General features: G+C 48.7%; 1 protein-coding gene across 1 annotated transcript in view; it reads right to left on the bottom strand.

The window, feature by feature from the left end:
- VILL (villin like) overlaps nucleotides 1-17,813 on the bottom strand; it is a 66,311-nt gene that overhangs the window by 39,923 nt on the left and 8,575 nt on the right. Inside the window, exons 2-3 of the mRNA XM_074985166.1 lie at nucleotides 8,921-9,002; nucleotides 2,168-2,242 (exon numbers count right to left, since the gene is read on the bottom strand). Of these exons, the coding sequence (XP_074841267.1) occupies nucleotides 2,168-2,242; nucleotides 8,921-8,989 (144 nt within the window). The 5' untranslated portion in view covers nucleotides 8,990-9,002. The remainder of the gene's footprint in view (nucleotides 1-2,167; nucleotides 2,243-8,920; nucleotides 9,003-17,813) is intronic.

The raw sequence follows: 17,813 nt of genomic DNA on the forward strand, positions 1-17,813 counted from the left end.
TAGCTACTCAACTGCCATAGCTAGAATTGTGTATTTATAATCAACTTACCTGCCTAGTGTAGACCTGCCCTAAGGGACTGTTTAATTGCAGTGTAAATATTTGAGCTGGGAGGTAGGACGATCCCAGAGTTCAGGCTGCGGCCTGATTCTAAATGTCTATACTGCAACTACACAGCCCCTTAATGGAAGTCACCTGGCACTGGCCAGCCATGTGTCTCCTTGCCGTGTAGCAAAACTCTTCAACACAAGCCCACCTTTCCTCTGCAGAGCAGAAAACCTCAGTTCTGTCATCATTCCTCACACAGCATTTCCAGGGAAGGCCGACGGCAGCTGCGTGCTTTCATCTCAGAGCGCACACAGCTGTGCTCATGACTCAGACAACCCTGCTGTTGACTTTCATAAGGCATCTGCTCAATATGACTAGCTGAAGGGCACAGACAGCCTTCCCTTTTGTGAGAGGATCCCATGGGTGCCACCCTATGAGTCACTGAGCCACAGGGAGGTTGTATTCAGGCAATGCCTGGCCTGGACAGCCAAACACACCCCAGTGTGAACAAGCTGATTCTTCTCATTCTGGAGTGACGAACACTCCTCCACCAAATAAACCCTGGTGTGTCCATGTGCAGCTGCATCAGCCTGATTGGTGGGAGGAAGAGACCCACACGACTCTGCAGCCCACGCACCTCCTGGGCATGGTTCACTGCCCAGGTACTGGCACTTGGACCGCTTACAGAGAGAAAGGAGGAATCTCCTCTACAGCCTTAGCTGGGAGCCAGCTGGCTTTTCACTCTAGCTGTGGAGACTCCTGCAATAAGCTCCAGAGGTTCCAGGTTTGGTTCTGCCTGTCAGTGTTACAAATCCACCTCTGAGTCCAGCCCTGTATAAAACCAGCAGAATAATCTGCTTTCCCTCTATAAGGAAGGCAGGGCAGGCTGGGGGGGAAACACAGCTCTGCCTAAGCTCTCGTGCATTGTGGGCTGGACTTAGCAGAGATGGGGTGGGTCCATTGACTAAGCAGATCTATTTGCAATTCACCAGGGTGGAAGACAGGGGCTACGGAGAAATGGGAGAATTTACACCCTTGCCTGCCCAGGATTTAGAAGTGAGCTAAGCCCATCGAAGATGCTTTTACCCTTCTGCAGTGGTCACTCTGGAACCCTGCTCAGAACACATGTCAAAAGCAAAAGTGAACTCCGGAGGCCTCTGAGCCAGGGCGCCGGAACCATTTGTATGGTGGGGGTGCTGAGAGCCAGTGAGCCAAGTTGCCAGATGGAAGCCCCTTTAAACCCTGGGGTTGCAATACACACCTCCTCCCCCACACCCTTAGTTCCTGCCCTTGTGCTTTGAACCTGGAATGATGTATGCAAGAGAAGAAGAGTTGGAGAGGCATTAAAGCGACCCTGATACGGCACCTTGCCCTGGGCTATCACCCTCAGCACTTCTGCTGCTGCAAGTTGCGAGGGGTTGGGTGGCTTCTCAGGCATGCCTCAGCCTTTGGGACAGCCTGGCCCAAGGTCCATGTGAACTCATGAGGTCGGCTGATTCCTCTTCCAGTTGCCTTGCCACTATGCAACACTGTGGTCACAGCGCAGGACAGGAAGCAGGAGAGCTGACTGCTGTTCTCATCTCTGCTGTGTAGAGCTCTGTGTGTGGCTCTGGGCAAGCCACTAAGGCCAACATTTGCAAAAACCACCAATGAATTTGGCTGCCTGACTTTCTAGGAGCCCAGCTTGGTACACACTGGTGGGGCCTGATTCTAAAAAAGGGGCTGATCCGCCAAGCCTTGAAAATTAGGTCATTTTAATGTAGCTGAACCTGAGCAACTTTGGCATGCCCCAAACCCAGCAGTCAATTTTCGAACGCTAGACCTTCACCTTAGTGAGCCCTGAGGGGATGCACTGCAGGAGCACAAAGTAGGAGGGTTATGTCAAGAGGCCATAACAAAGTCAATTGTCCTTTTCATGCATTTCACCACTTTGCTACTTCTCTGGCCTCTTTCATATTGAATATTCAACAAAGTTACTTCAGGCCGTTGAAGGGAGGGGGAATAAATTATGTTTCACCATGGTGCTGCTGGAACCAGGCAAAGGAGTGACTTGGGATCCAGTCCAAGGAAGGCCAATGAAATAGCTCAAAGAATTTCCAAATGTTTGCTGGGCTTACTTACATATAATATGATGTAACAATCTCCTTCGAAAAAGCTCCCATAAGCCTTTTCAGGAACGGGAACCATTTTCATTTTCTGCAAGAAATTGGAGAAAGAAACTGTCAAAAAAACCACACCTGGACAAGATGCAGCGGTGAGTTTGCCAGGGTAACATATGGGATATTGCCTCTGGATATTGCCCTGAGCCTGGCTAAAAAGAGGGAGGCAGCAACAGTTTTGCCATTGACATCAGTGGAGCCGGGATTTCCCGCTAAGCACCAAGAGCCATGGTCTTTCATGTTCATGGGCTGTGCCATTGAGGTCACCTGCACAGAAAGGAATGCATTGGCTAAGTTACAGCTTAACTGTGAGAAAATACAAGGTTCTCACACATTCTCACTTCAGCCATCCACATGGGCATCCAACCAGGTCAAACACAACTCTTGGATGCTCATAGGCCGGGGCACAAGGTGGGGAAACCACGTCAGAACAAGACACCTTTGAAAAATATTAAGTGCTAAGATTTTGCATAAGTCTGAATAGTGTAGCAACAAGTACTGGACAGGAGGCTATTCACAGCATGTCTGTAATGTACCGATCAGAGTAAACCAAAGGACTTCAACTCTGAGCTGGAGGGCAAGAGGCCTCTTCCATAGCACACATCACCATACTGCTCAAGAGCAACTGCTGCAGTGTCCAAGAAATTGCTGCAGTCTATGGGATGAGACCGGGCATTGGGTGAGGCCTCCAGTTAGGAAAATGCATCCCTGAATTTCTTTTCATGTGTAATAATGCTAAATTGCAAATATAATGTAGGTGAAGCCCAGAAGTACAGACTGAATTCACCCATTATGATTGAACAGCCCTTTCAAAAAAATCACATATACATCTCTCTGTTTTGAGCCTCTGTGGAACTACGTTGCTTGCCTTCGAGGGCAGCGTGGTCCAATAGGAAGAGGTCTTAGTACTTGGGATGCTGAGGTTGTATTCCCGACTTTACCCGATGTTGCTGTTGCGCATGCCAATTCCTGGCTCCTTTTCCTACCTGCCCCATCTTCTGTCCACTTAAATTCTACATTCTTTAGGGAAAGGATGGCTTCAGGATCTGCTTGTATGGTGTCTAGCACAGGGAGGAGTTGGGGAAATGAATAAATAATACAGAAATTGGTGCTCCGTGTGCAGCTCATCTTACATAAGAACATAAGAATGGCCATACTGGGTCAGACCAAAGGTCCATCCAGCCCAGTATCCCATCCGCCGACAGTGGCCAATGCCAGGTGCCCCAGAGAAGGAGAACAGAAGACAATGATCAAGTGATTTATCTCCTGCCATCCATCTCCTGCCCCTGTACTGAAGGCTAGGGCACCATACTTTACCTCTGGCTAATAGCCATTTATGGACCTAACCTGCAAAAATTTATCAAGCTCTTTTTTAAACCCTAATAGAGTCCCGGCCTTCACAGCCTCCTCTGGCAAGGAGTTCCACAGGTTGACTGTGTGCTGTGTGAAGAAAAATTTCCTTTTATTAGTTTTGAACCTACTACCCATCAATTTCATTTGGTGTCCCCTAGTTCTTGTATTATGGGAAAAGGTAAATAATTTTTCTATATTCACTTTCTCCACACCATTCATGATTTTATATACTTCTATCATATCGCCCCTCAGTCTCCTCTTTTCCAGACTGAAAAGTCCCAGTCTCTCTAGCCTCTCCCCATATGGGACCCGTTCCAAACCCCTAATCATCTTAGTCGCCCTTTTCTGAACCTTTTCTAATGCCAATATATCTTTTTTGAGGTGAGGAGACCACATCTGCACGCAGTACTCAAGATGTGGGCGTACCATAGTTTTATATAGGGGAACTATGATATCTTTTGTCTTATTATCTATCCCTTTTTTAATAAATCTTACTTACGTTTATCAGCAGAGGTAAAGATCTTCTACTGCCTCAAGCCTGGGCCAAATCCCACGTGATTCAACAGGCCCTGAGGCTGTCAAATCAAGTGAGAGAGCCCCTGGCTGCTACTGCTGAAGGGCTCGAGTTCAAACCCCACTTCTAGCCCCTGTGGCATCAATGAGACTTGACTGAGACATTGGACTTCTTGGGGCAGCGACTTCTCAGCTTGTCCCCATCTCTGGCACCTCTCCTGTGAGCACTGAAGAGACAGAAGGTGCCATAAAGGCAGGCAATGGAAGGTCAGTAGGCCGTGAGCTGAGGGCAGGGCTGGCGACAGGGGTGTGGCTTGGCTCTCGGCCCCCTGGAAGGGGCGGGGCCTCAGGTGGGAAGGGGTGGGACTAGGGGCATCTAGCTCTCTATACTGCCCAGACTGCACCATGTCTCCGCCATGCAGCCCTCAGCTCCATCTGGACAGCGCCATGCAGGGCTCTGGTGAAAATTTAAAGGGCACCAGGTGCCCGACACCTCTGCTGCCATGGTAACGGTGGCTGGGAGCCCTAGGCCCATTTAAATCTCCTGCCCCCTTTCATCTCCCACCGAGGGCCCCCTCTGCCCTCAGCAGACTGGAAGACAGTGGGTGTGGATTTCTGGGCACCATTCAAATTTGCATTAAGTTTTTCCAGTTCCTGCCAAACAAGAATATGAAACCAGGCAAACTCCCTGGGATGAAATTCAGCTCAATAATGTGTGGTTTGTGACTCACTCACACTTTATAGAGCACAGTCCTTGGCTGGCTTGATTTTTCTGTGTGCCATGGGTGTAGACCAACATTGATCGCATACCTGGAGAGACTGCACATGATGTGCTAAAGGGCCTATCACTATAATTCCCCAAGCAAATCTTCTGGTTTGGTTTGTTCCATATCAGGCTTTTTATCAACACTATGCTAGACAACAGGGAAGGGCCTCAAATTCAGGTTAGAGAGGAGGCACCCAATTTTAAACTGCGATTCACCCTTAGAACAGGCGACAGGAAACAGGAAAGCCCTGGGCTCTCCATCTCTTGGAGTCTTCACATCAAGACTGGCTGCCCTTCTGGAAGAGCGGACAAGTTACCAGGCTCAGCGCGGGGGTCGCAGGGATAAACTATGGCCTGTAGACTGTGGAGCTGATGTAACATACTGGTTGCTTCCGGTCTTAAGATCTCGGAACCTGTTTTTTGTGGGAAATGAAACTGAGGAACTGTCCCGGATTGAAGTGTAATTAGAGGAGGTTTTGGAATAAATAGACAAACTTAATGTTAACAAATCACTGGGACCGGATGGCATTCATCCAAGAGTTCCGAAAGAACTCAAATGGGAAATTACAGAACTATTAACACTAGTTTGTAACCTGTCCTTTGGATCAGCTTCCGTACCTAATGACTGGAAGGTAGCTAATGTGACACCAATATTTAAAAAGGGTTCTAGAGGTGATCCTGGCAATTACAGACCGGTAAGTGTAACTTCAGTTCCGGGGAAATTAGTGGAAACAATAGTAAAGAATAAAATTGTCAGGCACGTAGAACAACATACTTTGATGGGCAAAAGTCAGCATGGTTTCTGCAGAGGGAAATCATGTCTTACTAATCTGTTAGAGTTCTTTGAAGGGGTTGACAAACATGCAGACGGGGAGATCCAGTGGATATAGGATACTTAGATTTCCAGAAAGCCTTTGACCAGGTACCTCATCAAAGACTCTTAGGTAAATTAAGTTATCATGGGATAAGAGGGAAGGTCCTTTCATGGACTGAGAACTGGTTAAACGACAGGAAACACAGGGTAGGCATAAATGGTAAATTTTCCAACTGGAGAGGGGTAATTAGTGGTGTCCCCCAAGGGTCAGTCCTAGGATCAATCCTGTTCAATTTATTCATAAATGATCTGGAGACGGGGGTGAGCAGTGAGGTGGCAAAGTTTGCAGATGACACTAAACTGTTGAAGATAGTCAAGACAAAGGCAGACTGTGAAGAACTTCAAAAAAGATCTCATCAGACTGAGTGATTGGACAACAAAATGGCAAATGAACTTTAATGTGGATAAGTGGAAGGTAATGCACATTGGGGAAAAATAACCCCAACTATACTTACAATGTGATGGGGGGTAATTTAGCTATAACAAATCAGGAAAGATCTTGGAGTTATCACGGATAGATCCTTGAAAACATCCACGCAGTGTGCAGAGGTAGTCAAAAAGGCAAATAGGATGTTAGGTATTATTAAAAAAGGGATAGAAAATAAGACAAGGAGTATCTTACTGCCCCTATATAAATCTATGGTATGCCCACATCTTGAATACTGTGTACAGATGCGGTCTCCTCACTTGAAAAAAAGATATCCTGGCACTGGAAAAGATTCCGAAAAGGGCAACTCAAATGATTAGGGGCTTGGAACAGGTCCCGTATGAGGAGAGGCTAAAAAGATTGGGACTTTTCAGTTTAGAAAAGAGGAGACTGAGGGAGGACATACCAAAGGTATATAAAACTATGACAGGTGTGGAGAGGGTGAATAAAGAGAAGGTATTTACTTGTGCCCATAATACAAGAACTACAAGACACCAATTGAAATTAATGGGTAGCAGGTTTAAAACTAATAAAAGAAAGTTCTTCACTCAGCGCATAGTTAACCTGTGGAACTCCTTGCCAGAGGAGACTGTGAAGGCTAGGACTATAACAGTATTTAAGAAAGAGCTAGATAAATTCATGGAGGTTAAGTCCATAAAAGCCTATTAGCCAAGGGTAGGAATGGTGTCCCTGGCCTCTGATTGTCAGAGGCTGGAGATGGATGGCAGGAGACAAGTTGCTTGATCATTGTCTTCAGTCCACCCCCTCTGTGGCACCTGGCACTGGCCACTGTCGGCAGACAGGTTACTGGGCTGGATGGATCTTTGGTCTGACCCTGTATGACCGTTCTTATGACCCTACAGGGTTCAAAACAATGAGCAGTGCATAGCCAAAGGGTGCAAATGACATATGCAGAGAAACAGAACAATGTCTGATGAGAAGTAATGGAATAAAGTTCAAACAGAAACTCAGGATTGGGGTGAATACCAGGAGAAAGGGTCTGACAATGGGATCCGCTAAGTATTCCATGTGGACATGCTGAAGTGGAGACCCTATTGCTCGGGCATCTCAAAGCCAAATGAACGACTAACTAGTCGCCGTCCTGTGGGCATAATCTTACTTTTGGTGGGGATGGAATGTGGGGGTTGGACTGGATGACTTAACAGGCATTTCCAGCTCTAATTTCTCTGGTCTAGATCTCCAAGGCTTAGAGTCTGTAGCATGGGAATGGGGGAGGAGGTGACAGGGAACGCATTGCATGCACATACCTCAAAGGGTTAGTTACACCTGAGACAAGGTGATCTAGAGGTCAAGACAAGAGGGTCCATCCCTCTTGCATGGGAATGTTGGAGCCAGGGGACAGCCCTGGCCCACGTTCAGGTTTGGCAGGGGTTAACAAGCAGCCCCGGTGGGCACAACAACTTGAGAACCCCTCCCCATGCTGCTTAATTTGCTAGGCAGCCAGTGCCCAGAGACAATGGAAATGGGCACTGATAGAAAACTTCGGGCAAGCAGGTGACCACCACACTGCTGCCCCTTACTTTAGCACACAAAGGGTTAACAAACTATGTTTACACAATCTGGCTTGCTGCTCCCCCCCCCCCCACTTCATGGCTTTGCTGAGCTACAGCCTGAGCGTGCATGACACGGGGGTTCTGTGGAAATCGGGCCACTCGTTTTTCTGGTGGCCCAGCTGGTTTCCCCTCATAGCAGGCATGTCCCTGGGGAGCAGAGTGGCTTTGAATGACAGCTCCCCCGGAAAGTGGGACAACGCCACACAAACAAACAGGGAAATGCAAAGACTTGGCGATCATTCCCAGTGGCAACATCTTCACCAGGCAGCTTTCACGGGGCCGTCCCTGCTGGTGAGAATCACACGACTAAGTCTCTGCTCAGCTCCGGGGGCTCTGATCTCAGAGCCTTGGGCTGAACTCCCGGAGGGGGCCGCTTGGTGGTGGAAGACCAGCTGGGGAACTTCTGCACATGCTCTTTGTGCCATACACTAGCCATGTTCAGAATTGAATGCTGAGGCATCCCCCAAAGAGCAACGCACAAGGAGGCAATGAAGAAAAGGGCAAGTAGACACTAAGCAAGGGTCTGCATTAGAAAAATTACTACTTGTCTTACAGTCCCGGCTGGCAATTGGCCACTGGCATTACACTAGACGGGGTACAGGCATTTCTACAGTCATGCCACTGCTATTGTGAGTAATACTATTTGCTCTGAACAGGGAAGATAGCCTTGTGGCTAAAGCAAGGGGCTGGGTCGCAGAAGAGCTGGGCTCAGATCCTGACTCTGACGCTGACTCACTCTGGGTCCTTAGGCAAGTCACTTAAGTCCTCTATTTCTCAGTTGTAACATTCAACTAGAAATGCTTCCTTTCTCCCACCCTTGGTGCTGTCTATTTGGATTGAAAGCTGTACAAGGCAGGGACTATCTATTGCAGGGACTGTCTATTACAGAGGGAATGTGAAGCTCCTGGTGCAATAGAGTCTCTGGGTGTCACTGTAAGAAAGTAAAAAGTTTAGTCCCAACCCACAACATTTCTGTTCCCTGTGCCCCAGAATTATCCCTGCTTTACAGATGGAGAAACAGGCACAGCCTGGTTGCACAAGCTGCTGTTATACAGAGAGTGGGCTAAAGCTAAGATAGAATGTGGATCTCCTGAGTGCTATGTTTTCTTCATTTTTAACTACAAGACCATCCTTCAGCTAAGCAATTTTCACAGCACCTTGTTCTTGTAAAACACACCCAACCCCCCACAAAGGCTCCCTTTCCATACCTCTATGGTCCATATCTGCAGCCCTGGCTTTCTCTCGATCGTGGGGAGGCCCATGTCAGCATCTGTCATCCTGCTGGTTGAACTGAAAGACGAAGAGTAGAATAATGATTCACTTTGGTAAAACTCCAAAGCAGCAAGGTTCCCCCCACATGGACTCACCCATACGAACAAAATTCTCTGCAGACCTCCGCTGGAGTTAGGGTACTTCTACATTACCAGGAAGATTGACTCAATCAGGCTCAACCTTCCTGATTTGCTTTTGTGTGCCAGGTGGAGATGCACAAAATCGACTTATGTGCGGTCAGTGGCTGACCCCTGTACTCCTCCATATCACGAGGCATAAGAGAGGTTGATGGGAGAAACTCTCCCTTTGAACCTCCCCCTGTGTGGACAGCCTGGTAAGTTGATTGCAGACATGTCGATTGTAGCTATGCAATTGCCATATCTAGAACAATACATCTGCAATTGACCTAACTTGCTAGAGTAGATCAAGCCTTAGTGAGTCTAGCAAAAGACAGTGGCTCTGATTCCCCATGGCCTTGCTCATTGGGCATCATTTCAAATGAGGATAAAATGTTGCCCCATGCTCTGATCTGAGCCCATGTTACACATGCCAAAGGATCCAACAGGTGCAACATATGCCAGGGATGATACCCACAAATGAACAAGGAAGAGTTTGGAGCAGACCCTTGGCTCTGCCTACACTCCTTTAGGCTTCTTACAGCCTGATCTTCAAAGAGTGAAAGGTGCTATAGAGTGATCAAAGCTGATGGTGTTATATCAGTTAACATCAACTGAGGATCAGTCCCAAAGTTTTGACTGTAGGTCCAAAGGGGTGCGTGGGAATAGCATAAACAGCATTGTTTCGGGGGAGCTGTGGTTCTCTTTCGGAAAAAATAACGTCACATGTTGCACGTGCATTCTCAAGATTCTGTCAAACTTCCTTCATTCCTGAGGCTTCCCGATGGGTGTGCAGATGATTCATTTGCTCCCTCGGTGACATGCAGCCACTTCTGGGGTATGGCCCCACAGCTAATCACCCACTCACAACACTACCAAACAGCTGAAGCCAGGGAATGAACAGGGACACAAGAGTGAGAGGACACGGCAGAGGGAAGTTTGAATGCAATTTAGCCAGGGTACTGGGGCTAACGCTGCCCTGAGCCCTGCACTTATTTCAGGGAATACCTGCACTACAAGGACATGTACAAGTGTGACCTCAGTGCTCTCTCTATCAGTGTGAACACCTGGCATTCGCTCGCCTCAGACAGGCATGCCTGGTAACAGGGAGTGAAGAAAGCTCTTGCTCTGCATGAAAGACAGGAGAGCCTTCAGGAAGGCCCGTGCCCGTGATACCACAGTGACATCTGCCTACTGTTGCTCACAGTACGGAAGGGACTGCCACTCCTGGATTGGATTGCACAGCCACAGAAGACGCTGCTCGAATCAGTCCAACTGGGGCACAAACCCATGATCCCTCGGGATTGAAGGATGCCTGACAGCTGGGAACTTTATTGCCAACACCACTGTTGTTCAGAACTTTCAGACAACAGGGGCAGAGGATGTAGACCTACCTGCTCCATAAGCACAGGCCTCTCCCACTTGAGTCCAAGTAAAACATGTATTATCAGTACAAGATCTATGACACACAAGCAACAAGTTCTCAGTCTCTCCAGTAGATGGCAGCAGAATAAATCCAACATGAGGAACTGGCACACATAGAAACCTATGGGGAGCACTTCAGCCTCTGGGGACATTCAATAATGGATTTAAAAATAGTCTTTCTTCTACGAAAGGATTTTATCCAAGATTACAGAGGGAGATATTTGAATTGGAATTTATTTGCAAATTGAACACATTTAAATTAGGTCTTTACAGAGACCTCAATTATCTTATTCATTACAGGGGCTATTTCCGGACTTTTGGTATTTGCAGGAATGGCACACATCCCACTTAACTTAATTTGCTTTGTCTACTGGTCCTAGTAGTGACAGGTAACCCCTTTCTCCCCCTCCCTCCCTGCCTGCACTATATAATCCCTGGATTCTAATTATCTACTCCAATAAACTGAGGAAGAGAGTCTCACCCATGAAAACGCCTGACGGAATATACCTGTTAGTCGTTAAGATGCTTGTTATTTGTGCACCAGCCAGTTTACTACTGTATTTACAATCTTTGGGACAAATGTGCCCCTCAGTCACTTTATTGGGGTTGAAGAGGAGTAATGCAGGGGATAGTGTGACTCACTGACTTTATCTTTTCATAAACCAAAGCAGCATGACAGGGTGTAATTCTCTGGCTCTCAAACTCTGCTTGCTTACAACACAGGTAACTATTATGCTAGGTTAAAAAAAAACACCTCGATTGCATTTTATTCTCTGCCTACCCTCCTGCTGAATGAATGTCTGCATTGACTACGGCCAGCCAGTCCTGCCCTTCATGTGCTTCCTGGTCCTTTGTTCAGCTGCCATATTATATAGCAGTTTGCAGAACTTTGCTGTTGCACCTGAATACCAGGGTGTCAGAGGCTTTCCCTCACAGGCCAAGGAGCTCCCAGCAGAACTCAGGTGTTTGGACAATATGCCTCTCTCTTAATGAAAGGGTTACCACAAAGGGTTCCAAGCGTCCGCTGTGCTCAGGTAATCAGCTTGAATTCACATCCAAAAGCTCAGATGCTTTGAGAAAACACAATCCACATCTCAGGTTTAAAAACATGACTCAACCTTTACCACACCAAGAATGTCCCTTCTGAAACTGAGCTCCTCTGTTATTCCCTGCTCCCTGCCCATGTTTACTACCAAAACAGACAAAATCCTCCAGTATAGACTCTGTGATGAGGCAGTAAACCTCAAGCACTCAGCTGTTTTCATGAGATTTCAAGTACATTTCTGCTGGTGGCCACGCTTGAAATACCATGAATACAATCTTCTGTCCAGGGCTTGTCTTCGTGAGTGATTTAAAGGGAGTTGTTGCAGGAGTGTTCTCATTAGCTCAGCCGCCGTCCGGACCCCCAAACCAGTCGCCCATATCTTGCAAGGGTCTTGTCTAAGCCACAGACACACGCTAGATATAGAAACATTTATAAACCTCTAGCCGTTTGGCTTAATTGTGAGACTGGAGGGAAGGTTCAGGTTGGTTCTTACAGTATATAAACTGGCTTTGCCCAACGCTGGAAACACAAAGAGTGAAGAGACATAAGTAAATGCCACCAGGGAAAAGGATCCATCATATAGCCCTGAGCATCTTCACCTGTCCAAAAAGCAAAAGCCAGCCACTAACAAGAGTTGGTTCATTCTGTTACGGATACTGCAGCCCCATGTTTTCTGTACTAGAGATGTGCATGGGGTCAAGTGGGGGATGGGGAGGTACAGAACCCCCCCCCAGTAAGTGGGGGTACAGGACTCCTCCAGGATCATGGGGAAAGGAAGGAGATGAAGTTCCACCACCGTGGAGTTATAATGCAAAGTCTCATGTTCTCCTCTGGCCAGAGGGGAAGGTGGCAGAGAAAGTGCCCCTCCTTAAGTCATTAAATGCTTAGTCTTGTGAATGGCCCCGAGTGTCCAGTGGGTGGGGAGGGAGAGGCGGCACATGCCAGGCCTCGTACAGGAATGAAAAACAATAGGGGATGCTGACCCCTGAGACTGTAAACAGCTGCAGAGCTGTCCCACCTCCCAGGTAATCTGCATGCCAAAGAAATCCAGACAGGGCTTCTGGGGGGATAGAAAGGCTGAGTTTGGGGAGGCCCAAGGGCTGCCTTTTTGTTCATCTAACTGACAGAACCATCAGCTGTGGGAAAGGCCCCAGGCCTTGGGAATGGGGAGGTTGGCCTACCAGGATAGGCCATCTCAGATCTGGGGAGTGAGGGTGTCAGCTCCAGGTGTCTTTATCTTTTCTCCACAGGCTTTTTAACCTGATGATATACGCCTTGCTGGAAAGAGCTGGGGTAAGGCATAACTGTGCGAACACGGCTCAGAGCCCTCAGAGAGACAGCAGCATATGGGCAGACTGGCTTTCTGGGGACATCACAATATATGGGAAGGGGCTGTGCAGCCCCCGTCGGAGTGGTGAGACATGGGTCTTTGCTCAGAGACAGATGATGGCTGGAGACAGAGCAATTGTGGAGCAGACAATGGAGGTGGGGTGTGACTGCCTCACACGCATATACAACTCCCAGAGATGCGGGGTGTGTGCAAACGCACCGAAAAGAGGCCTGTAAATGCCATAGTTACAGGCACAATGGCAGCATACAGGTGACACCCTCTTAGGAGGTTGGATGTCGTGGAGAAGAGGGGATGGCCATCACGGCCTGCTCCACATCGCAAGGCTTGGGTGGGAAAGTTGAGCCACTTCTCGGGAGCAGCTGTGGGACACCCACCAGCTAATAGCAACTGTCCTTGGTCAACCCCAGTGCATCTAAGAGGTGCAGGTATCAGCAAGCACTCAGGGCCCTTCCATAAAAGGCAGAAGCAGATGTGAGCAAATCTCCTCCTTCTCTGTCCTTCAAAAGCTTCAGCCACTTGGCAAAACGTTCTCTTTTCTCCTCACCATTCTACTGTCCTTTGTCACAGGGAGTGGCACTCACTACCCCAACCACATGCCAGTAATTCTTGCAGATTGCGGAGAATAAGTACATTAAACAGAACAGTGCAGGTCTCAGAGGCATAGCCATGTTAGGATCTGCAAAAAACAACCAGGGGTCTTGTGGCACCTTTGGATTAACAGATTCCTTGGGGCCAAAGCTTCATCAGTGGTCTTTACTCACGAAAGCTTAAACCCAAATAACTGCTGAATAGACATTGTCAGCTCTGGCCCTCCCTTTTACTGGGACTCCACTCTTTAAATACCACTCTGAACCCCGCCCCCCATGCATCTGACACAGCGGATCTTTGCCTATGAAAGCTCATGCTCCAAAATATCTGTTAGTCTATAAGGTGCCACGGGACTTCTTGTTGTTCTCGAACATACAAACCAACACGGCCGCCTCTCTGATCCAAATTGTGAGTCGAAAGGTGCCACAGGACTTCTTGTTTTTTAGACAATGGCAGAATATGTCTGGAGATGACAGATTCTGGAAAGGTTAATGTGCCTTTGGCCACTGCAATATTGACCAAACACACCAGGGACTGAATAAGTGACCCCCAGAACTCAAAGTCTGAGCTGCAACAGTTTAAGTTACACAGCCCAAACTCCTTAGCTGGGCGCTGTAACAACTTGTCTCTTCTGCCAGGTAGTGCGGGGGGGGGGGGGGGGGAGGGCCTGTAACACATACGTCTCTGTGGAGTACACTCCCATTGCACAACTCCAGACCCACAGTGGTATGCGTTGCTTTGGCTGTGTGCCAAATGTGGTGCGTCCATTGTGTGGGGGTGAGATTTTACTCCAGAAAGGAGCAGATGACTTACAGGTCAGGGTCACTCCTGAGAGAGATTAATAAATAACAGTTCCTTAGCTGCCAGCAGGCACTTATTCATTCTGGGTCCCATGCGCCTTGGTAAAAATAGAGATTCAATCTCAGATCTCTGCAGATTCTCTGGGTTCATGGAATTTTGCGGGAAGGAAAAACTTGTGAATGTATCTGGGTTTCATGTCACATGCCCAAAAAATGGTCTGAATTGATGGCTGCTTGGCTTTTCTGTATTTCAACAGTACTGTGCCAATAAAAGCCCCAAAGGAAAGGACTAACATGCTGTAAAGCCTAAAGACTCTAGTAAATGGCTTTGCTTTCTGGCAGGACAAGCCAGTCTGAAAGCTGGCATCTTCTGTGAAATATTTCAGAGTTTGTGTGTGTGTCTCTTCCAGAACTTCTCCTAAAGGGTAAGGAGCTGGGACCACCAAATTCAGCTTTCTGTTCTCGTATCTTAAAGCAAGGCAAAGGTTTGGTTGTGCCAGGAAAATAGGATGTGCCTGGAATGAGATTACTTCTCATAAAGGCCTACAGAAAGAGACAGAATCACCAAGCAGGTGAACGAATCTGGCTGGGGGGTGCCGCCCGTATCATGCTGCTCCCCCATCCCATCCCTTCCTCTCTCAGGAGCCCAGTAGTGGAGGATGAAACCCTTCCCTGATTCACATGGGGACATTTCTGGCTGTTCCCCTTCGTCAAGGAACAAAAGAAAAATGCACAGTCAGTTGCATTCTTCCCTCTGGCTGGGGGGGGTGAAAGGGACAGACACACCTGCCCTAGCCCCTCCCCAGCTGTGGCCCCGGGAGCTACAACAGAGAGGTGCTGCTCACCTGGCCCCAAGCTGCTGCAGTGAGAGTGGAATGGGGTAGTCCTCTCGGCTGGGACAGCCTGAATACTGAGCCCCTCGTCCCCAGCCCCGTCCCAGAGCTCTGATTTAAATGAAGCCTGTACATTTTCATGTTGTTTGTTTTTTTTTAAAATAACTGCATTAAGGATCTGAGCAACGTGGGTGAATCCTTTAGTAACCAACCTTGGCATTGGTGTTGGATGTTCTAACTTTGATTGTAGAACTGCCTGTACCCTGTCTTTGGTGCTTGGCCACTTCCTCCCAACCCTGCAAACACTGCCTGTTACACATCCGAGCACACCTGCTGCCATCAGTCTACTGAACCCACCTGGGCTGACATTCAGTGAACCAGCCCCAGCCAGCAAGCACAATGCAGTGCCCAAGCACCACCACCCTGTAAGCTGAGCACTTGGGCAGCTGCCCAGGGGAAATTCGGGTGCCACCAGCAGATTAGCAGGACGCCCAGTGCTATCCACCCGGGCAGCATGTTTCTACATGTGCTGCACATCTGCACATAGCTCAGTGCACATAACATTTATTCTGCTCCTGGGTGGAAAAAAATTACAGGGAATATTGCCCTCAAACCAGCCTCTTGCACCTGGCCTCACTTTTTGCATGTCCCAGAAGGAGACAAAGAAGCCTGCAGTCCCAGTGGAAACATTCTGCACACAGGTCCATCAGTGGGTTTGGTCAACGCTGAATCCTGACTTGATCAAGCTTTCTTCTCTGTGACTTTTTGGTTTTGTTTGTTTTGTTTTTGCCTGACCCCTTCGAAACGAAAGCCAATACACAAAAAGGAAGGGGCCTGTTACCGTCTCCTACAGGCCATGCAAATGCTTACACCAGAGCACAATGAACCTCAACATGCTCCCAAACTGCACTGGGAGGTGATGCCACGTGTGTGTGTGGGGTGAGGAAGAGATGAGCTGCTTTGCACTGTTTGCCAGTAGAGCACTTGTCTGAACAAAAATTACAGCTGACTGTATTTACTGGCTTCCCAGAACCGCTCCTGCTGGGACATGTTTGCATATCAGAATGTTTGCAGGAAAAGTAAAAGTTGGACATGTTCTCACAAATTGCCACTGGACACACTAATGGGGCCATGCTGAGAACCTGGATGCCATCCTATCAGGAAGCAGGAACCATACCATGTGAGCAAACCCCATCGCGCCAATATTGAGTTACAATGAATTCCCATTGCAATGCCCTGGCCAAGGGCCTGTGGCCATCCCACAGGCTCTGAGGCGTTCATAGCCACCGTTCAGTAGTTTCACAGAGGGAACAAACTGCTAACAGCTGAGTCATGAGCAGATAAAGGGGGTACAGGTGTCAAAGAATGAATTTGCCCAGCTCTGGCCATCAGTGAGATTGCATGGAGAGGCCCTACCACTATGCATCAGCGTGTCCTGAAGCCAACGAGGCAGAGCCCATGGTGGGGTGCAGGATGGCACAAAGGTGCCACAGGACTCCTTGTTTTTCAGACAATGGCAGAATATTTCTGGGGATGATACTACAGATTCTGGAAAGGTTAACGTGCCTGTGGCCACTGCGATATTGACCAAACACACCAGTGACTGAATAAATGACCGGCACGAGAGAACCAGTAACCAGGAGAGTAGCACCTGCCAAATTTTTCCTTCTCTGGATTCCCCACTACTCTGCTGCAATAAAGTGGGCTGTGCCTGAACCGCCTGACGGCATCAGGAGGCAGAACAACACGACACAGGGCAGGTTGGGAAAGCCACACGAGCCACACAGCAAGGAAAACGACTGGATTCTTTGGAACACCCCTTCCTCCTTTCGTCAGGCACCATTCTGGGTAGAATGAATTATTCCCTGCCGTTTATCGCAGCCCGGAGGAAAAGGCTGTGTCCGTCGACTCCCGTGGTGTGATTCGTTGGAATGTACCGTTACTGAACCCAGTGTCCAGGGGTTATTGCCACACTCTTAGAAGGTGCGGTGAGTGCGTGGGAGAGAGAGCAGGAGGAGGCACGTCCTGCTGACCGTGAACACACTGAGCCTCCTGGAGGAGCTGGAGCACACAGAATCCACAAGAAGCATTTGGCACCTAGACAGCAGAGCCAAGTCCCCATAGGTTCCCAAACTGGGGGGCAGGCCCCTCTGTGTGGGGGGGTGAAGAAATTCCAAGGGATGGTGTGAGGTGACTCAGCTGCCCCTCATCAATCCTCCCCACCCCAAGAAGAGACCATGCTGGAGTTACCTCCTGCAAAAACGGAGGGACCCCCGGCTTTCTGCAGCACGGGGGGGAGGCGGGGGGGAATCCCACAGCTGCGCGCCAGAGCTGGTGTCTCAAGAAGTGCGTGTGCTGCTTCCCCTCCCTAAACAGCTGGTGTGTCTCCTGAAAAGCCAGGTCTGTGGCCCGCCCAGCGAGTTCCTTCTGCCTGCTGCCTTCCTGTGGGGGGGAGGGGAGCCCCGAGTCCCTGCCAACTGCTCCTTGCTCCCCACAGCAGCTGCGCGCTGCCTGAGCAGTTAGAGCTGGTGCCCACTCCCTAGCAGCCCAGTGCCACACACTGGCTCCCTCAATTTGGCCCCACCTCAGAGTGTAGAGACGCCTACAAATTCCACTAACCCTGGAACCCCAGAAGAATTAATCAGTCCTACCTACCCTACCCCCATGGGGC

Source organism: Carettochelys insculpta, chromosome 2, assembly GCF_033958435.1.
Source record: "Carettochelys insculpta isolate YL-2023 chromosome 2, ASM3395843v1, whole genome shotgun sequence".
Taxonomy (NCBI): Eukaryota; Metazoa; Chordata; order Testudines; family Carettochelyidae; genus Carettochelys; species Carettochelys insculpta.